Source organism: Lepeophtheirus salmonis, chromosome 1, assembly GCF_016086655.4.
Source record: "Lepeophtheirus salmonis chromosome 1, UVic_Lsal_1.4, whole genome shotgun sequence".
NCBI classification, from domain to species: domain Eukaryota; kingdom Metazoa; phylum Arthropoda; class Copepoda; order Siphonostomatoida; family Caligidae; genus Lepeophtheirus; species Lepeophtheirus salmonis.
The window spans coordinates 7798978-7816511 of record NC_052131.2 but is presented as its reverse complement, the minus strand read 5'-3'; the positions used below and the strand labels follow the sequence as shown (position 1 = coordinate 7816511).

At 31.3% G+C, this 17534-nt stretch overlaps 2 protein-coding genes across 2 annotated transcripts; both read left to right on the top strand.

Annotated features, from left to right (window-relative positions):
- Nucleotides 1–3830: 3830 nt before the first annotated feature.
- LOC121115703 (uncharacterized) lies at nucleotides 3831–5023 on the top strand. The gene is made up of 2 exons (XM_040709819.2): nucleotides 3831–3901; nucleotides 3957–5023. Exons 1-2 carry the CDS (start codon nucleotides 3893–3895, stop codon nucleotides 4815–4817), a joined length of 870 nt encoding a protein of 289 aa, XP_040565753.1. The 5' UTR covers nucleotides 3831–3892; the 3' UTR covers nucleotides 4818–5023.
- Nucleotides 5024–15795: 10772 nt separating this feature from the next.
- Nucleotides 15796–17006, top strand: LOC121115694 (uncharacterized). The gene is made up of 2 exons (XM_040709810.2): nucleotides 15796–15873; nucleotides 15937–17006. The coding sequence occupies exons 1-2, from the start codon at nucleotides 15865–15867 to the stop codon at nucleotides 16795–16797; spliced, it is 870 nt and encodes a 289-aa protein (XP_040565744.1). The 5' UTR covers nucleotides 15796–15864; the 3' UTR covers nucleotides 16798–17006.
- The last annotated feature ends 528 nt before the right edge of the window (nucleotides 17007–17534 follow it).

The window sequence follows — 17534 nt, the reverse complement described above, 5'->3', positions numbered from 1 at the left end:
AAAAAAGTAATTATAATTTGTGCTCTTTTTGAAAAATTAGAAACAAACTTTAGGGGAAATATTTTTAGAAAATTTATATTGTTAATTTATTTAACTTTTTTATAAAGCTTGTTTTAACACTAAGAGTTTAGTTGATATTCAAGTCAAAATACTTTGTGTAGTGTATTGCCAACACTACCCACAGACGGAAGTAACGGACCGGAGCCAAAGCTAATAAGAAGACCTTTAGATTGGGTGTACAATCATACACTAATATATTTATTCTTTAAGGGATTAATACTAAAAAGGAAGTACATATCTAAAACTACTAAAATGTATCAACATGTAAAATCTACTTAATAAAAAGGTACTATCTATTTAAAACAAATCGCTACGTCATTAAATAAAAGTAAATATAAGACAATACATAACACATTGTTTTTGAAAAAAATCGTAAAATTTCAAAACTTTCGACCTGTTGGGCTAGAAATCAATATTTTTCCAAACCGTTCAAAATTATTATATGACGTCTTTTGACTAAAAGGAAAAATTTGCAACTCTCGCGACTTAATATTTCTGAAATTTGAACCTTACCCCCTACTCATTCTCGCTTGAAGTAGCATTTTTTAGCGTTATTGCTGCAATATCATCAAAACGTGAAAAACACCCATAATACGTACAAACATAGCAAAATATTTGACTGTATATTGTATTTTGAGGCTCTAACAGGGTTGCAGATTAGCTTTTTTAAGCAGTTTTACTTTGAAGAATTAGAATTGGCATTCTTATATATTTGTTTTAAAATTGAAATAAACATGTATTTAATAGTTTTGTTTTATATAATCCTTTTTCTAGAAATTGAAATTGATAGGTTCTGCGGCTCGTTAAAATATTTAAAGTGGCAATGCAGTCCATTAAGCCCAAAAGTTAGGTATCCTTAATTTTGTTTATTTTTATGGAAATTTATATTTTATTCAGAGAATCAAACTATAGTGTGATAAGAAATTGTCAGAATAGTCTCCATTTTACTTTGCAAAATATACCTCGGCCAAAAGGATGTGCATGTGGTCGGCTGATCCCTAAGGTGGATCAAAATCTATCGCTACCGCTATCCTGAGTATCAAAGACCCCTTCGAATATATTATAATACACCCCAGCCCACTGGTTACGCTAGTGAACTGTATGTCTACAAGAGGGATACAAATTAATTACCGCCATTATCCTGAGTTTCAGGACCCCCCTCTATTATTCTATGATACACCCCATCCCACGGGTTTTGCAAGTGAAATCCTTGTCCAAAAAAAGTGGATTATTACCCACCCCAACTTCCCTGAGCATCAAAAATCCCTTTTAATATCCAATAATACACAACACCCACGGGGAGTGCAAAAGAACTGCAAGTTCAAGAGGTGAATCATTATCCGCCGTCACCGCTTCCTTGAGGATCAAAACCCCCTTCCAATATCCTATAATACAGCTTATCCCATGGAGAAAAATGAAGATGATTGGATATATCTACGAGGGTCATGTGAAAAGTCCGTGCAAAGTCTGAGAGGTGGCACTATTGGTGAGTTTCGAGGTTATGTATAGTTAAGTTCGGTCTATTTCTTTCTGTTTGCCATTTGTTTGAATTGAGGAAGTGGAGTGTTATTTTCAAAAATTCGGCGAAAAAGAATTTCGTGTTTTGATATAATATTACTTCATGAAAGACTAAACGCCTCAGGAGACTAAAAAGAAGCTTGATAAACATTAGGGGGGACTACCCACCTTCGATTAGAACAGTTGATAAGTGGTTTCACAATTTTTGAAGTAGCCATTTGGGCACAAGCTCTTGAGTTGTGATAATAACCAAGTTTCTTGATGCTCCAGGAAGCGGTGGCATTGGCTAATGACCAAACTTTTAGAACATAGGTGCACTTGCACAACCTATGGGCTGGGTTGTACAATTGGATATTACAAAGGGCCCTTTATGGTCAGAGAAGCGGTGGTGGTGGGTAATAAACCCCCTTAGGGACCAGCTGTCTACTTGCAGAACATGTTGACTGTTGGAAACATCTATCCGAATATCTTTGCAGAAGTGTATTTTGCAATTTTTAGTCAAGGTTTTAATTATGTTTTTCACTTTTAAGCTGTTCTTTTGTTTTCTTTTTTCCTTTTTTTTTACATATGGTATATGGTTGTTTTTAAAGTTAATGAGTACATTATACGTACCAAAATTTCGTTAAAAAAGATTAATACTTCATATAAGTTTTTATCAAAAATGAAATAGTAATATTTCAACTATTATAATCAAAAATTATATCTTGTTGATTCCAAAATCTACTAGAATTGAATAATTTAATAGTCATTTTTGTGTTCTATAGCTTAAACAAAAAAAGTGGTTTTATGCTAGCGGGAGAAAATCCTGTTGCATAGTGTAATGGAGAATACTTTATTTATAATATTGACACAAAATTTATTACATTCATCATCATTTTTAAATTTCGCACTCTTTCAACATTTAGAATAAAGAATTTTTTCCTTTTTTATATTTGTCCCAAGTTGCCCCACTAACGTGACCCACTCGCCCTGCACTTACTCAACGAATTCAATCACTAATATCTAACAAGTATTTAATATAAGTTTAATTCCGTTTAACTCATAATTATCACAAGTAATAAGATTTTATAGAATAAGAATGGTTTTTTAAACACTTACAAAATTATATTAAGACTATTAGCTGAGTTAAAAAAAATGTTTCAACAAGAGTGTACCATTCTCAAAATACGTCACAATTTTACGATAACTCTTTTTTAATGTAACTTAATGGTTCGTATAATATCAATAGAATTGATATGAATCAATACATATCTAGAATATCATGATAGATTTTTTAAAAAAACTTTGCAACAGAGAGTCACTTATTTTAGATTCAAGACATAGCGGTGGGGCTTCTGTCGACAAGTATTTTTCTTCCAAAAACTATCACTGCATAAATAATTCCCTGGACTTTTGCAATTAGGAACTCAATTTTAAAAGTTCCGTGATGCTAGAGGATGTTGCAATACACCAGTCAAAGGAGATCAGTACCACGTTATAAGATCCGAGAATCATACCTTCCACCATTCGAATGAAGGGAATTATTTTTGGGCAGTAAAAGAGAAGATGGAAAGACGTATCTAGCTACAAGTTACACCAATGACAAAAGCGCTATTCTACAGTAATATTTGATTTATTTGTATAAAGAGAGGATGTGGCAATTTCTATAACGCAACCATTTTTGGTGTGAGTTAGTGAACAGATTCCTCATAATTATTAATGGGTCCAGCTGTGCAAATTTCATATTTAGTCCTAATAAAATAAATAATCTTAATCTCAACTCCTCTTAAAATTACATATTTTATTTGTTTCGAGTTAAAAAAATTGAAGTGTTATTGAGAATTAATACATTCCATATTTTATTAAGCATTTTTGGATTTTCATTGGATCACCAAAAATATATGAACTTTCTTTATATGATACTAGTGAACCCATCATGTTATAATGATAAATATATAACTACCCAATTTTCAAAATAACTCGGAAGTGATTATTTGTATTTATAAATGTATATACATTTCAGTCCAAACATAATATGTATTATAGGTATGTTTTTAACGAAAAACTGAAGATGTAACTGAAAAAAACAAACACGAATGGGTTTTCTATTTTATGTATGTACATTTAAAAAAGGTTGTGCATGTCCATTCGGAAGATCCGAAGGACATACACGCGTTATCAAAATAAGAGGGCAACAGAGAGCTACGCACAACACATACGCATAACTTGCGTAGAAGCTGAAACATGTTGACTATTGATTGTGAGTATATAAATTTATGGTCTTTTAAAATACAAGCATCAGTTATTAAAACATCCATTAAAAGGAAAGAACAAAATGGTCAAGGTAAAGTCTTTAAAAAACTACAAAGAATAATTCCCATGTTTATATTTCTTTCCAGTTGGGACTTTTATTGTTCGTAGCCACCGTTGTGTCCGGAGATATTATTCAGCCCAATCCTTTTTCAAGCAACAGTCAATCATCATTCAATCAGGGCTTCAATGGCCAACCATTTAGACAAGGTCGTCAAGACAACAGCCTTGTATCAGGAGCTGTTGACTTCAGTGGATGTCAAAATGACCCTGAAACAGGCCTCTGCTGTGTAGAAAAACAAGAAACCATTCAAAGTATTCAAAAGGATCCCATCCTCGAATGTACTCACAAGAACGTGGAAAAATGTCATTACACTTATGTGACACAATTCACACCCTCTCAAGAGGAGGTTTGCGAAGAAAACTTTGAGAAAATCTGTCAAGTCACATTCAAGCAACAAGCCACTGAAGAGACCATCAAGAAGTGTTACAAGCCCTTGGAAAAGGTCTGCAACGGTCAAGGACCCGAGGAATGTCGTACCGTCTATGAGTCTTCCTGTACCACAAAATACGTAGAGAAGCAACCCGGTAAATTCGTTGGAGACACCAAGTGCGAAAAACTTCCCATTGAGATCTGCGGAGCTGGATGCGTCACAGAAGAGGGACCCGAAGAGTGCCATGACAAGACCATCACTTCTCTTGTTGATGTACCCGAGGAGGTCTGTGACTTGAACCCCCAAAAGACCTGTCGCTTCCAAACAAAGCTTGTTCCCAAGCTCAAGCCTGAACACGAATGCACAACCTTCCCTCAAGAAGTCTGTAACTTGAAGTTCTCTCAACCAAAAAAGGTTGATAAGCCCCTCAGAACCAAGTGGTGTTTGGACCCTACTCCTGCTGCACCTGGCGAGACTTATGATGAGGACAACGCTCTTGGAGCTCCTTTGGGCTAAATTGCCCACGCCTCAAATCAAATCACTCCTACAAAAGTACTATTGTTTATCAAAAACAAATTCATGTTTTGTTAGGTTATCACTTGAACATCAAGTGATATTGTTGTGGATATTCATTTTAATCCAAAAACGTTCCTATATTTATTTATTTATGTATATATGTAAAATCTTATTGTTTTGAAATAAAAAACTTTATAAATTGGAAACCTTTAGATTTTTATTGAGTATAATATACTTCATTAATATTTTGTTTTAAATTTTGTATTGGTTTGCTTATGTATGTAGAAATTTTTTATTAAAATATGAGATGTCCCGTTCTTCCCAACACTCAAATCATGATTAAAATTGAAGCTTAAATCGGCAGTTGTTGTCTTTGTTCTAGAGATAGAATCCCATATTTTTATGATCAAAGTCCAAAATTCCTTTTTACGCTAATGTTACACCCATGAGTAAGCAGAAATTTGGAGGACATTTCTACAAAATAAAACTTTTACGCACGACAATGGAAAATTATACATTTTTAGGGGCATAAAGTTAAAGGTATTCATATTAAAGTAGGAGGCACACACGCCGTTTTGGGGCACTTATATTCCTTGAATGCCTTCCTGTAGTTAAGGCACAGACAAGGACACTTTTTGAATAATTTTATTACAATTAATTGACCTGAATTACAACGATAATTGTAATACATGTTGTAATGCAACAGTTAATAATTTCTTTTTAAAAATAAGTGATACTAAAAAATTTTTGCCCAAAAATAAGGACAGTTTTAATAGAAATCACACTTTATTTACTATTTTTTGGTAAATGTGCATGAATTGGGGAATTGGCCCCACTTTTTGGTTTAACAAATAACTTTTCTATTGCTTGATTAATATAATATTAACATTAACCCGTCTAACCAGCTTTTCAAAAGAATTTTATATTCAACTTATTGTAATGAAATTTAAATCTATATTATGAAGAACTAACTGACTAACCCTTTTGACCCAGCCGACTAAATTATTTCTTCTTTTTCAAATGGCTCCTTCGAAAAAATAATTACCCACCCTTGGTTCAGAATAAAAATGAAAAGATAATATCATAATTTCAAGATCATGAATGACCTTGAAAATATGAATTGATATTTACTGTATCTCCGTTAAAGTCGAGCAAGGATACAACCGTCACTCATTTAATCAAATTAGAATAGTTATAAGATATGAAAAGCTTAGTTTGAACTAGTGTTCTTACTAATATGAGTTAAATCTTTTGATTTAATTTCCTCCTTCATTTAAAGTAAGATAAATAGTCCAGAAATAATAATAGAATAATGAATTAAAATAATTGTGTAAATATTTTTTTTTTAATTTCTTTGATATTATTAGAATAATAACTAATTAATAAATAAAGTTCTTTGAATTCCTTGATACATTAATTAGATAATTGTTCTACTAATAGTAAGACAGAAAAAATTTAAACTGAGTTGGTAAAAAAAAATGGAATTTTTTTAATTTTTAATTTTAAGTATACGATATTATTCCTTGTAATTTTTTAATAAATGAGCCGATTATATGCAGTTGATGAATAATTGGTAATACACCCAAATGTAATAATATTTTCTCAAAAAATTATCAACATTTTTAGTTACTTTATAAGAAAAATCAAGATCAAAGGTTTTGATGTTTCTTGACACTTACAAACCCCGGAAATAACGGGAGCAGCCATAATTTCAAAGTTTATTTTATTGAAAATTATAACTAAAATGAAGTTATAGGGAAAAGGAGAAAAATTTTTGAAAAACATTTAAAAGAAGGATTGACCTTTTTATTTTTCGAAAAAAAAGATCTTTTTAAAAAATAAAAAAATCATATTACAAATAGAAAGAAATATTTTTTTTCTAAAATTTAAACATAATTAGATAGAAAAATTTCAAAAATGTATTTTAAAAAGTTCAGTTAAAAATAAAATAAAACAAGTATTTTCTAAAAAAAAAAATAAGCACACATAATTATTTACATTTCAGTTCATAAATTATTTCCGGAAAAAAAGAAGATACTACATAACAATAGATATTCCGTACAAATCGTTTAATTGTTTTCAAATCGCGGATTATTAGTTGTTGTTTTTTTTGGACACAATCTAGTACTTCATATTACGTCATTGTAGGTCGATGTTTACAATTTTGAAACACATATGACGCCATGAGCAATTTATAGAATCGATCTACACCAAATTTAAATGATGAAAATTAAGACCAAATTTACATAATTTAGACCAAATTTAAATGAGGACAATTATGACGTAATTTTTCTGTTAGATAAGTTTAGACCAAATTTTTCTAAAACAGTGGTCGGGGAACAGGGGTACATTACAATTTTGAAAAGTAATGAGAGTACTACTTCCTTGTTTTAAATGAAATAAAGAACATGACACAACAGGGTAAGGATAAAAAAAATTCACGCAAAATTAGAGGTAAAAATTTAATATTTTGTGAATAGCTGAGGTTTTTTAAATTTTTTTAGAAAAAAAATTAGTTTTTCCATTTTTTTTCAAAATATTTATTAAATATATTTTGTGATTAAGTATGGATTCCAAAATCGATTTTTTTTCATAAAAGTTAATACATGAAATTTAACTTTTGTGAATTACTATAGATTTTTTCAATTTAAAAAAAAAAAAATCTAAAATCCAAGGCCTCCCCCAAAATATAATACTGTGGACGCCCCTGTAATAGTTTGGGCTAAATTAATTTAACTACAAATTCTTTTGGAGTAACGCTAAAAAAAGTTATCTGACTTCTTCTCTAAAGGACCAAATTAGCTCAGCCCACTAAAAAACGTGACGGTATCAGACCGGTCTAGCACTTTCAGAACAAACCCAAACACTAATATTTATGTACACTATACTATATATTAGCTGATAATTTTATAAAAAACACATCATGATTATGACGCGTACAAGTTGGATTTTTCTATAATTAATAAATCAAAATATTTGTGTTATATTAATATTGTAACCCAAGTCTTGTAACATATTAATATACTTGTTGAATAAGACAGATATATAATCCAGCTTTGAAATTGTTGAATTGTGATTATATGCTTTAAAAAGTTTTCTAAAATAACTGCACTAATATTTGACATAAAAAACTAAACTTCAATATAAATAATAAATATCGAGTATTTAGGCTCAACGGGACACTTTCAAAATCTCTGTTTAAGGGTAAGTGGCATCGATGTAATATATTTATATATCAATAAAAAGGTCAACTTGTTTAGTTCATTTTTAAAATAAATTAGGATTAAATGCATATATTTTTTTTTCTGATTTCTCAGTAGTGTTCTGTCGATTTGAGTTGATAAATTGCAAGTGGAAAATAGAAGAGATTAAGTAGCACTGCGTGCATTGCCAATTTAATAGTTTAAAAATAATATAAATGCTTAGTGTCTGCTCGTTTAAAAGAAAAAGGGTGTTTATTTTCAATGAAAAAATGTGGACAAGGTTCTTGCAGTAATTTTCCCCCCCAATTTTTCACCTGCTATCTAATTATTTCTGACTCTATTATTAAATAATTTTTTGAGGAAATCAATATTTTCGGCCTTTCTAAAAAAAAGAAATAATAATCAAATAATTACATGAATAATCTAAATTTTCTTATTGACATAAAATTTTTCCCAACTTTAATAACTGTTATGGTCTCTCTGCTATCAATTGAGATTTTTTCAAACATTTTTCATATATTCTTCTTGAAGCTATGAGCCTCTGAATAAAAAGCATGCATTTCCAACTTTAAATAAAGATTACTCGAGTTATATAATTATGATACTGACGATTTTCAAATAGTTTTAAAATATTTAATATTAGGCTTTGAAATATTTTTGCTGTTGAACAGTGTAATCCATGGTGACGACGTCCTTGATTGTAGATAACTTTGAAATATTTTCGTCCATTTCTTTACTTAATTATTATGACATAGTTAGAAATGTAAAAAATATGACCTACCGGTACCCCCAAAAAAAAGCAAAATATACAGTTAGTAAATATTAAATTCGTATACAATATGAATAATTAAACTTAACAAATCGAAAGGGACTCCTAAGTTTTAGAAGTAAATATTATTAACCCCCTCTTTTTCTATTCACCAGATGTCCTTTGTCGATTATTTGAAATAATTACAACAACAGTGCCCCCCATTAGTATATGTTTGAAGTTGTCTTTTATGTAATCAGTCACCAGGAACATATGCTATGTTTTTCTTTAATATAAATACCCAAAAGTGTACGTACATAAGTTCATACAGACAAACCTTGCTTAATATAGATAGAGGAGAATAGAACTTGATAGTTTATATGATTTTTCTATGCTGTTGGCTTTCCGAAATCACTTCAGGATTTTTTTGACAGAATTTTTTAACTCTATTTTTATATTTAAAACAAGTTTTATATCTGACCTTTTCTTTTAGAAAATTAATATTTTCTAAAACTAATTTGCTGTGAGTTTAGAAAAGCCCCTGAACCCAAATGTTGAAATGGTTGAAAATTAAAAGAAAATGACAAATCAACTATTATATACCATTGGTTAAATATAATGTTGTCTCAATTATTTCAATAAACTCTATTATATTAAAAAAGCTAAAACTAATCAGTAACAGGATCTCATTTTACAAGAAATAGCATTTAAAAATTTCCTGGGACGTAATAAAGAAAGTAAAAAAAACAAGGGAGTTCCAGTTCCAAATTCTGTCATTCAGTTGCCTTTTATTATTGTCAACACCTCAAAGAATACAGTGATTGATTGTAGCATTTTAAACGATAAGATGAAATATTTATTTAACTTTGATGATACTTTTGAAATCTATGACGGCGTTGAAGTGCTCAAAAGAATGGGTCTTAATTTCGGCCTTGAAAATCGGAATGTTGGCGATAAAGACATAGCTAAGGCTAGAACAATGGTCCCTCAAGCTCTGGAGCAATACGTATTACAATTAGCAGAAAATGGGCCCGGGTCCTGCATAAGGATGTCCTCTGTTACAGACCCTTTGGACCTCAATTCAATGCCTCCTTCCGTGGGAGGTAGATCTCAAGACTCTGACGTTGAAAATCAATCAGAACATGAAACAGACTCTGATGTTGATGTGAACTAGACTAAAAAAATTCAACTCTCCGACATTATCATTTTTTCTACAAAAATTTCCCGTCGGCTTTTATAAAAAGGATTAATTGTTAGTTATAAATTTTATCCAGTATAGATATAATATTATATATCAAAAAGAAAAAAAGAAGAGGAACAAAACTTGTGGGTTCCTCCAATTTAACATTTAGCCGAAAAATGCAAATAACGAGCATTCATACAGTAAATTTTTTTAGCTTAGGTTAGGTAAATTTTGTCGGGTTTCTTAGTGCAAAGTTTGTTGCTCTAATTACGTGGAGGGACTTAATTTTTTAAAAGAAACAAAAGGCTTACTTATTAGTTGTATTGATTCAGTATGCCACACCACTTCTAAAGACTTCACGGTAGTTATTTTTTTATTTCTGAGTTTATATATGTATTGTGGTACTTCATTGTTCTCAGTCTCTTTTTGAAGCACCTGAGTGTGATATTTCCACCTGTCTACTAATAATATTATACCAAATAATGCTTTCACTTATTCCTTACTTATAAGTAAAAGCTCATTACTCAACATTGTTCATGACAATGCTGCTTGCTTGAAACCACCTCTAATCTTAATAACTGAATTTAATGTTTTAATGAAGAAATACAGTTGAAAATAATGAACACATCTATTTTTTGTTTTATATTTCCTTAACACTTGTTATATTTTGAGCAAAGTTACATCTTATTTATAAGTTAGGATTTATATATTACGAACCTATTTTTATTTGAATTTTTCGTAAAAATCTATTATTTTTTTAAAGCTACCAAACTGTATGTATATCATCATAATTAATATGTAAAAAAGTAAAAAAACAAAAGAACCTATTTTAATTATATATGATCATGAATTTCTAAAATAAATAAAAATAAACACTATTATTATCCATTGATTATAATCTAAACTACTGCACCATTGATGGGGACTAGTTGAAAAAAAAAACAAAAAAAAACTAGTCAACATTAACATTATAACTTAAGTACCATGAACCGTGTTGTAAACATAGTACCAAGAGCTACATATTGTTTTGGCCTTTTCAAAAAAGAAATTAGAAAACATAAAATAATTTACATTCATTTTTTGACAAGGAACATTGTCTTTTTACCAAATTTGACAACAAGATTTTAGTCAAGGGAATAGTACACCCTTACTTACCCCCTTTCCCACCCGTTGTTCCATTACTGGAGGAGAGCTGGACTAATTGGCACAAAATTCACTTTTGGGCATATAACTACTCTGCATGTAGAGGGGATATATTTAGATACTTTTTTATTTTGTAAAAATACAAAACTGAAAAAAAAACACATGGAGTACATATAAAAATAATAAAGGGAGCTTTAAATAAGGTTCAACTACGAGCATATCTACCTAAAGCTCAACCAGGGAGAGCTCTAGAGATATAATAATGGCTAACTTTTCACGTCATATTAAAAAATAAAAGAAATAGGGAGGGTATATGTCTGTAAATTATAGGCATTTTTTAGCGTGCAAGTTTTTGTAGTCGTTGGCGAGCGATTTGGGATTTATATCATATAATAAGAATGTAAATTGAAATTATTTAAGCAGTGTTTGTATGCTTGTCGGTGCTTAATAACTCTGAGCAATGCCAAGTACGACTTTTACTGAAAAATAAATATCTTTTTTTTTTAATTAATTTGTAAGGAACATCAATTTTCCATGTATTGTATAAATGTTTCATAAATATACTCTTTTACGTAACCTCTTTAAAAAAATATTTAAGTAAGAGAGAATATGAATTGCCACAACATCTTTTACATTTAAATTACATTAAAAGGTAAAGATAATAAATAAAATGATTTAGGATAGTTCGCTTGGCAAAATTTAGTTCAAAACAGTAGTATATTGTACATAAAATGATATATGGATCTACATATACCCACCTATAGTTGTATTGAATGCATAGTTTTTCTTGGCATTTGGATAGCCTTTAAATGAGATTATCAAGCTTCACTCGATGAACCGCATTTCTATTAATGGAGGTAAAATACAGTTAATTTTCTTCCTTTTGGTTTTAGTATTCATTGCTCTTGGAAATTGTTTATTTCATTTGCTTTGACAAAAAGAATTTAATTGTAATTAAAAAAATTATTGAGGTTGAACACATTCCATAATTGACTAAGTACTTTAAGATTTTAATTGGATCACTAATATGTATGTAGTTGATATTTTTTGAAATGAATCTAGGAATCCTTCTTTAAAAAAAAAATACATTTATATATTACTTTCTTACAATTTGACTAAAATTTGGAATATGAAATAACTTCTTATTGTTAAGTACAAAAATGAAATTCAAGATCTGGAACTTAATTCAGCTCGTAGTTACGAGCTCCTTTTTATGGTTAATTTGAACTCAAGTCCTTTTGAAGACCCTTACATTTTGAATTGTAGTTCGTAAACCACTTGTCTGATGGATGTATAACATGCATCATTTGATCGCTATTGGTAATCATATCCTCATATTTGCAATAAAAAATTATCAGAACATGATAAAATCACTCAATCACTTTCATTGGTCTATGGGCTCTGGAGATATCAGAGGAGTAATTTGTTCAATCCCACATTTAATAGTTTTTAGAAGTTTAATGCCTATAAATTTAAGAAAATTATGTGATTTTAAACCAATTCACGTGTAATAGTCATTCTTTTAAATGGTTATTATTATAATGTATTTCTCAACCAGCACAAATGATTTAGTCCTGTATTAATATTACAAACAATAAATAATGAAACGACGCTACCACTCTAATAAATAAACAATTCAGGTATTAGGTATAATTTGAATATTAACGATATTATTTAAACAGTACTCTTCTAACAATAATTACATGTTTAAAAAAAATGTGAACAAATTAAACGTATCATTTCGGGGGTTATTAATATACAATCAATGAAATTATGGAACCAATTTACGCTAAACAATTGGAAAATTTGCATAAATCTATCTATATAATAAATAGGAATTTCTGTGGGTATGTGTATGTTTGTACTTTAATCACAGCCAAACCATAATCTGGATTTTACTGGAATTTTTTATGTTGGTTTGTATGGCTCCAGAAACGGTTCTGGTAAAATTTGTTGAGGTCTTCGGAGCCTTTAATTTGCATTTTTTACCACCTCACCTGTACAACCTGAGGGACAGGGTGCATTTTAGATATTAGAAGGGTTCTTTGATGCTCAAGGAAGCGGTGGTGGAAAAATTTAACCTGAATCAGGAGCCAGCAGCCACAGCCCGTGGGTGGGGGTTATTCTAGCCTATTTGAAGGGTTCTTGGCGCTTAGAAACACGGCAGTGATAGAGTTTAAACTAGTAATAGTACTTCAACTGTACAACATGAAGAACAAGGTGTATTTTGGATATTAGGAGGGTTTTTTGATGTTCAGGGACGCGGCAGGGGAGATATTTAACTTGACTCGAGCCCAGTAGTTTGCCAGTAGAACCTGTGGGACTGAATATATTGTAGCATATTGGAAGGGGTTCCTTGTGCTAAAATTGTTGCTCTTGCAGTTTATCTTGCCTTGAGGCCAGATACTTCACCTGTGCAACCTGAGGGCCTGGTGTATTTTGAGATATTAACAAAGGTTCTTGATGCTCATAGAAGTGGAGGCGCATAAATTTAACTTGAATCGGTCCGAGCAGTTTGCCTGCACAACCTGTGGGCCTGGTTGTATTCTAGCATATTGGAAGGGATTCCTGGTGGTTAGAAATTGGGTGGCAGTGCAGTTTAAACTCCCATGAGGCCCGGTACTTCACCTGTACAATTGGAGGTCAGAGGTGCATTTTTGATATTAGGAAGGTTCCTTGGTGCTCAAGGAAGGGGTGGCGGATAAATTTAGCTTGCGCCGGGCCCGACGATTACCTGCACAACTCGTGGGATCGAGTGTATTATAGCATGTTAGAAGGGTTCCTGGGTGCCTAGAAACACAGCAGCGGTAGAGTTTAAACTGTATTTTGGGCCAGTACTTCACCTGTACAACCAGAGAGTCGGGGTGTATTTTGGGATATTAGGAGGTTTGTTTGATGCTCTAGGAAGGGGCTGCGATACTGCAATTCGGCATCTGACCAGAATAAAGCAATAATTTCTAAAAAAAAAATTCATTCTTGATTATTTTAGAAGTGTTCTTAAATAATTTCAACTTTTTAATGTCCTAGGCAACGCCGAGCAAACTTACTCTAGTTCATATGAATATACGAATAGAAATTAAACTTCCCATATATTCCAAGACCATAAATCTACCCCTCTAATTTTTACCACTCCTTTTCTTTTAATAAGATATTGATTTGATCTTGTTCTGATAAACTTATTATCAAAATCAGAGAATATGATTATTAATATAAATAATATTTAAAGTCAAACAACATGGGAAGGTCGACGGAATTAAAACATAGGGTACGAGGTGTGTTCAAAAAGTAAGGTGACTTTATATTTTTATGAAAGTTACAAATTTATTCACCAATATTTATGTTGTCCTCTTCAAAGTAATCCCCTCGATATACAATACACTTGTACCAACGCTCTTTCCAATCCTCTAAATACTTCTCATAATCACTTTTCGGTATAGCCTTGAGCTCTTCCAGTGATGCAGTCTTTATATCCTCAATCGTTGTAAACCTCCGTCTTTTAATACGCTTCTTCAACTTTGGGAAGAAGAAAAAGTAACATGGGGCCAAATCAGGTGAATATGGGCATGATTGTGGTGTTGTTTTTGCCCAAAAAATCTCATAAAATTAAAGATCGAAATTAACAATTTCGGAACAAACTTCGCTTACACACGTCTCATACATCAAACATTCAAAAAAACTTTATGGCATGAGCCAACAGATATGTCTATCTCTTCAGCAACTTTTCTAACAGTTTTTTAAAACAATATTTGTCACTGCTTCAACGTTTTCATCTGTTGTTTACGTGCTTGTACGTCCAAAGCGAGGATCGTCATTGGAGAAGTTTGTACCACTAGTAAACATTTTTTTTTACTCAGAACAGTTTCACTGTATGGCATTGTCAACATTTCGTGTGTATTGGAGCCCTAAATTTCATTTTTATATAAAATTTGATGCAAATTCTGGGATCAATATAAGGAGATTCCATTGAAGGGAACAATATAAATATTGATGAATAAATCAATATTTTTTCCTGAAAATACAAAAGTCCCTTTACTTTTTGAATACACATCCTCCAGTATTTTGTGGCATAACTCAATCCTCATCCTATGATGTATTATTTGCATCCATCATATGAGTGGTTTACAAACTATAATCCAAAGGACAAGGGGTTTCAAGATAACTTTTGATGAATTTTATAATGAAAAAGAAATCATAGGTAACTAACTCACTGCTGGATTGAGTTCCAGATCTTAAATTTCATTTTTGCGTTCCGTAATAATAGGTTATTCGGTTTATCAAATTTTATTCTAATCGGATGAATAAAAAGAAAAAAGATGTAAAGGTTCTTTGAATTGTCCCTTTTTCATATATTAATAATAAATGAAAACAAACCAAATATTAAAGATAACTTGGAAGGGATTATTCATATATATAAAGGTATATACATTTCAGTCTATATATAATGAGCATAGCTAATAAGTAATATAGGTATGTACTTGTATCAAAATATAAATAAAAAATGAAGATGTACCCAAAACAGCAAAAACAAATGGGTTTCCTATTTATTGTACATACATTTAAAAAAAGGTTGTACTCGTCTATTCGGTACATTTGAAGGACATACACGCCTATATCAAAATGAGAGGGCAACAGAGAGCTACGCACAACGAATACGCATATCTTGCGTAGAAGTTGAAACATGTTGACTATTGATTGTGAGTATATAAATTTAAGGGATTTTAAAATACGAGCATCAGTTTTTGAAACCTCCACTGAAAGAAAAGAACTAAAATGGTCAAGGTAAAGTACAAAAGTCTTTAAAAAACTACAAAAAATAATTCCCATGTTTATATTTCTTTCCAGTTGGGACTTTTATTGTTCGTAGCCACCGTTGTGTCCGGAGATATTATTCGGCCAAATCCTTTTTCAAGCAACTCTCGATCATCATTCAATCAGGGTTTCAATGGCCAATCATCTAGACAAGGTCGTCAAGACAACAGTCTTGTATCAGGAGCTGTTGACTTCAGTGGATGTCAAAATGACCCTGAAACAGGACTCTGCTGTGTAGAAAAACAAGAAACCATTCAAAGTATTCAAAAGGATCCCATCCTCGAATGTACTCACAAGAACGTGGAAAAGTGTCACTACACTTATGTGACACAATTCACACCCTCTCAAGAAGAGGTTTGCGAAGAAAACTTTGAGAAAATCTGTCAAGTCACATTCAAGCAACAAGCCACTGAAGAGACCATCAAGAAGTGTTACAAGCCCTTGGAAAAGGTCTGCAACGGTCAAGGACCCGAGGAATGTCGTACCGTGTATGAGTCTTCCTGTACCACAAAATACGTAGAGAAGCAACCCGGTAAATTCGTTGGAGACACCAAGTGCGAAAAGCTTCCAATTGAGATCTGTGGAGCTGGATGCGTCACAGAAGAGGGACCACAAGAGTGCCATGACAAGACCATCACTTCTCTAATTGATGTACCTGAAGAGGTCTGTGACTTGAACCCCCAAAAGACCTGCCGCTTCCAAACCAAGCTTGTTCCCAAGCTCAAGCCTGAACACGAATGCACAACCTTCCCCCAAGAAGTCTGTAACTTGAAGTTCTCTCAACCACAAAAGGTTGATAAGCCCCTCAGGACCAAATGGTGTTTGGACCCTACTCCTGCTGCACCTGGCGAGACTTATGATGAGGACAACGCTCTTGGAGCTCCTTTAGGCTAAACCATTCACACCTCAAATCAAATCAATCCTACAAAAGTATTCTTGTTGATCAAAATAACGTTCTTTATTTATTTTGTTAATATTTATTATCACCTAAACGGCGGTATTGTTGTTGATATTTATTGTAACCCAAAATCTTTCCTATATTTATTTATAAAATTACATTGTTTTGTAATAAAGAAATATATACTAAATATATTTTTAAATTACTTTGTTTTTTGTTAATTTGTCATCTTTTTTATTTTCTGATAAATTAAATTATTCAAGGTTTTTGTAATTTTAATGTCTTTAACATAAATAAAAATGTTGCTAATAATCTATTCAAACCCAATCGAACAAACAATTTATTTCATGTGAAGGCCTTATTTTATAGATGATAAATAATATTAATTGGTCACGATTGAAAAAGAAATGACTTGATTCATTTTTTGACAGGTGTGATTCTTGGAAAAGATAATTTTAAATGACCTTGCCTTTGACAGCCTTTACGAAATTTACTTAATTTTGATTGATTGTTTAGCCCTAATTTTAATAATATGGCTTAATTTTTTTTAAATAAAAATTAAATTAATTATAAAAAACTAAAATCAATGGACAATTTTAATAGCTTGATTATATTTATTAAATCGATGTAAAAGGCATAATAAAATGACAATCTCTGTTTTTATGTAATAGATGGTGAGTTAAAACAAAAAAAAAATCTTAAATAAAATTCAAGTAAAGGAAAAATTCCTACT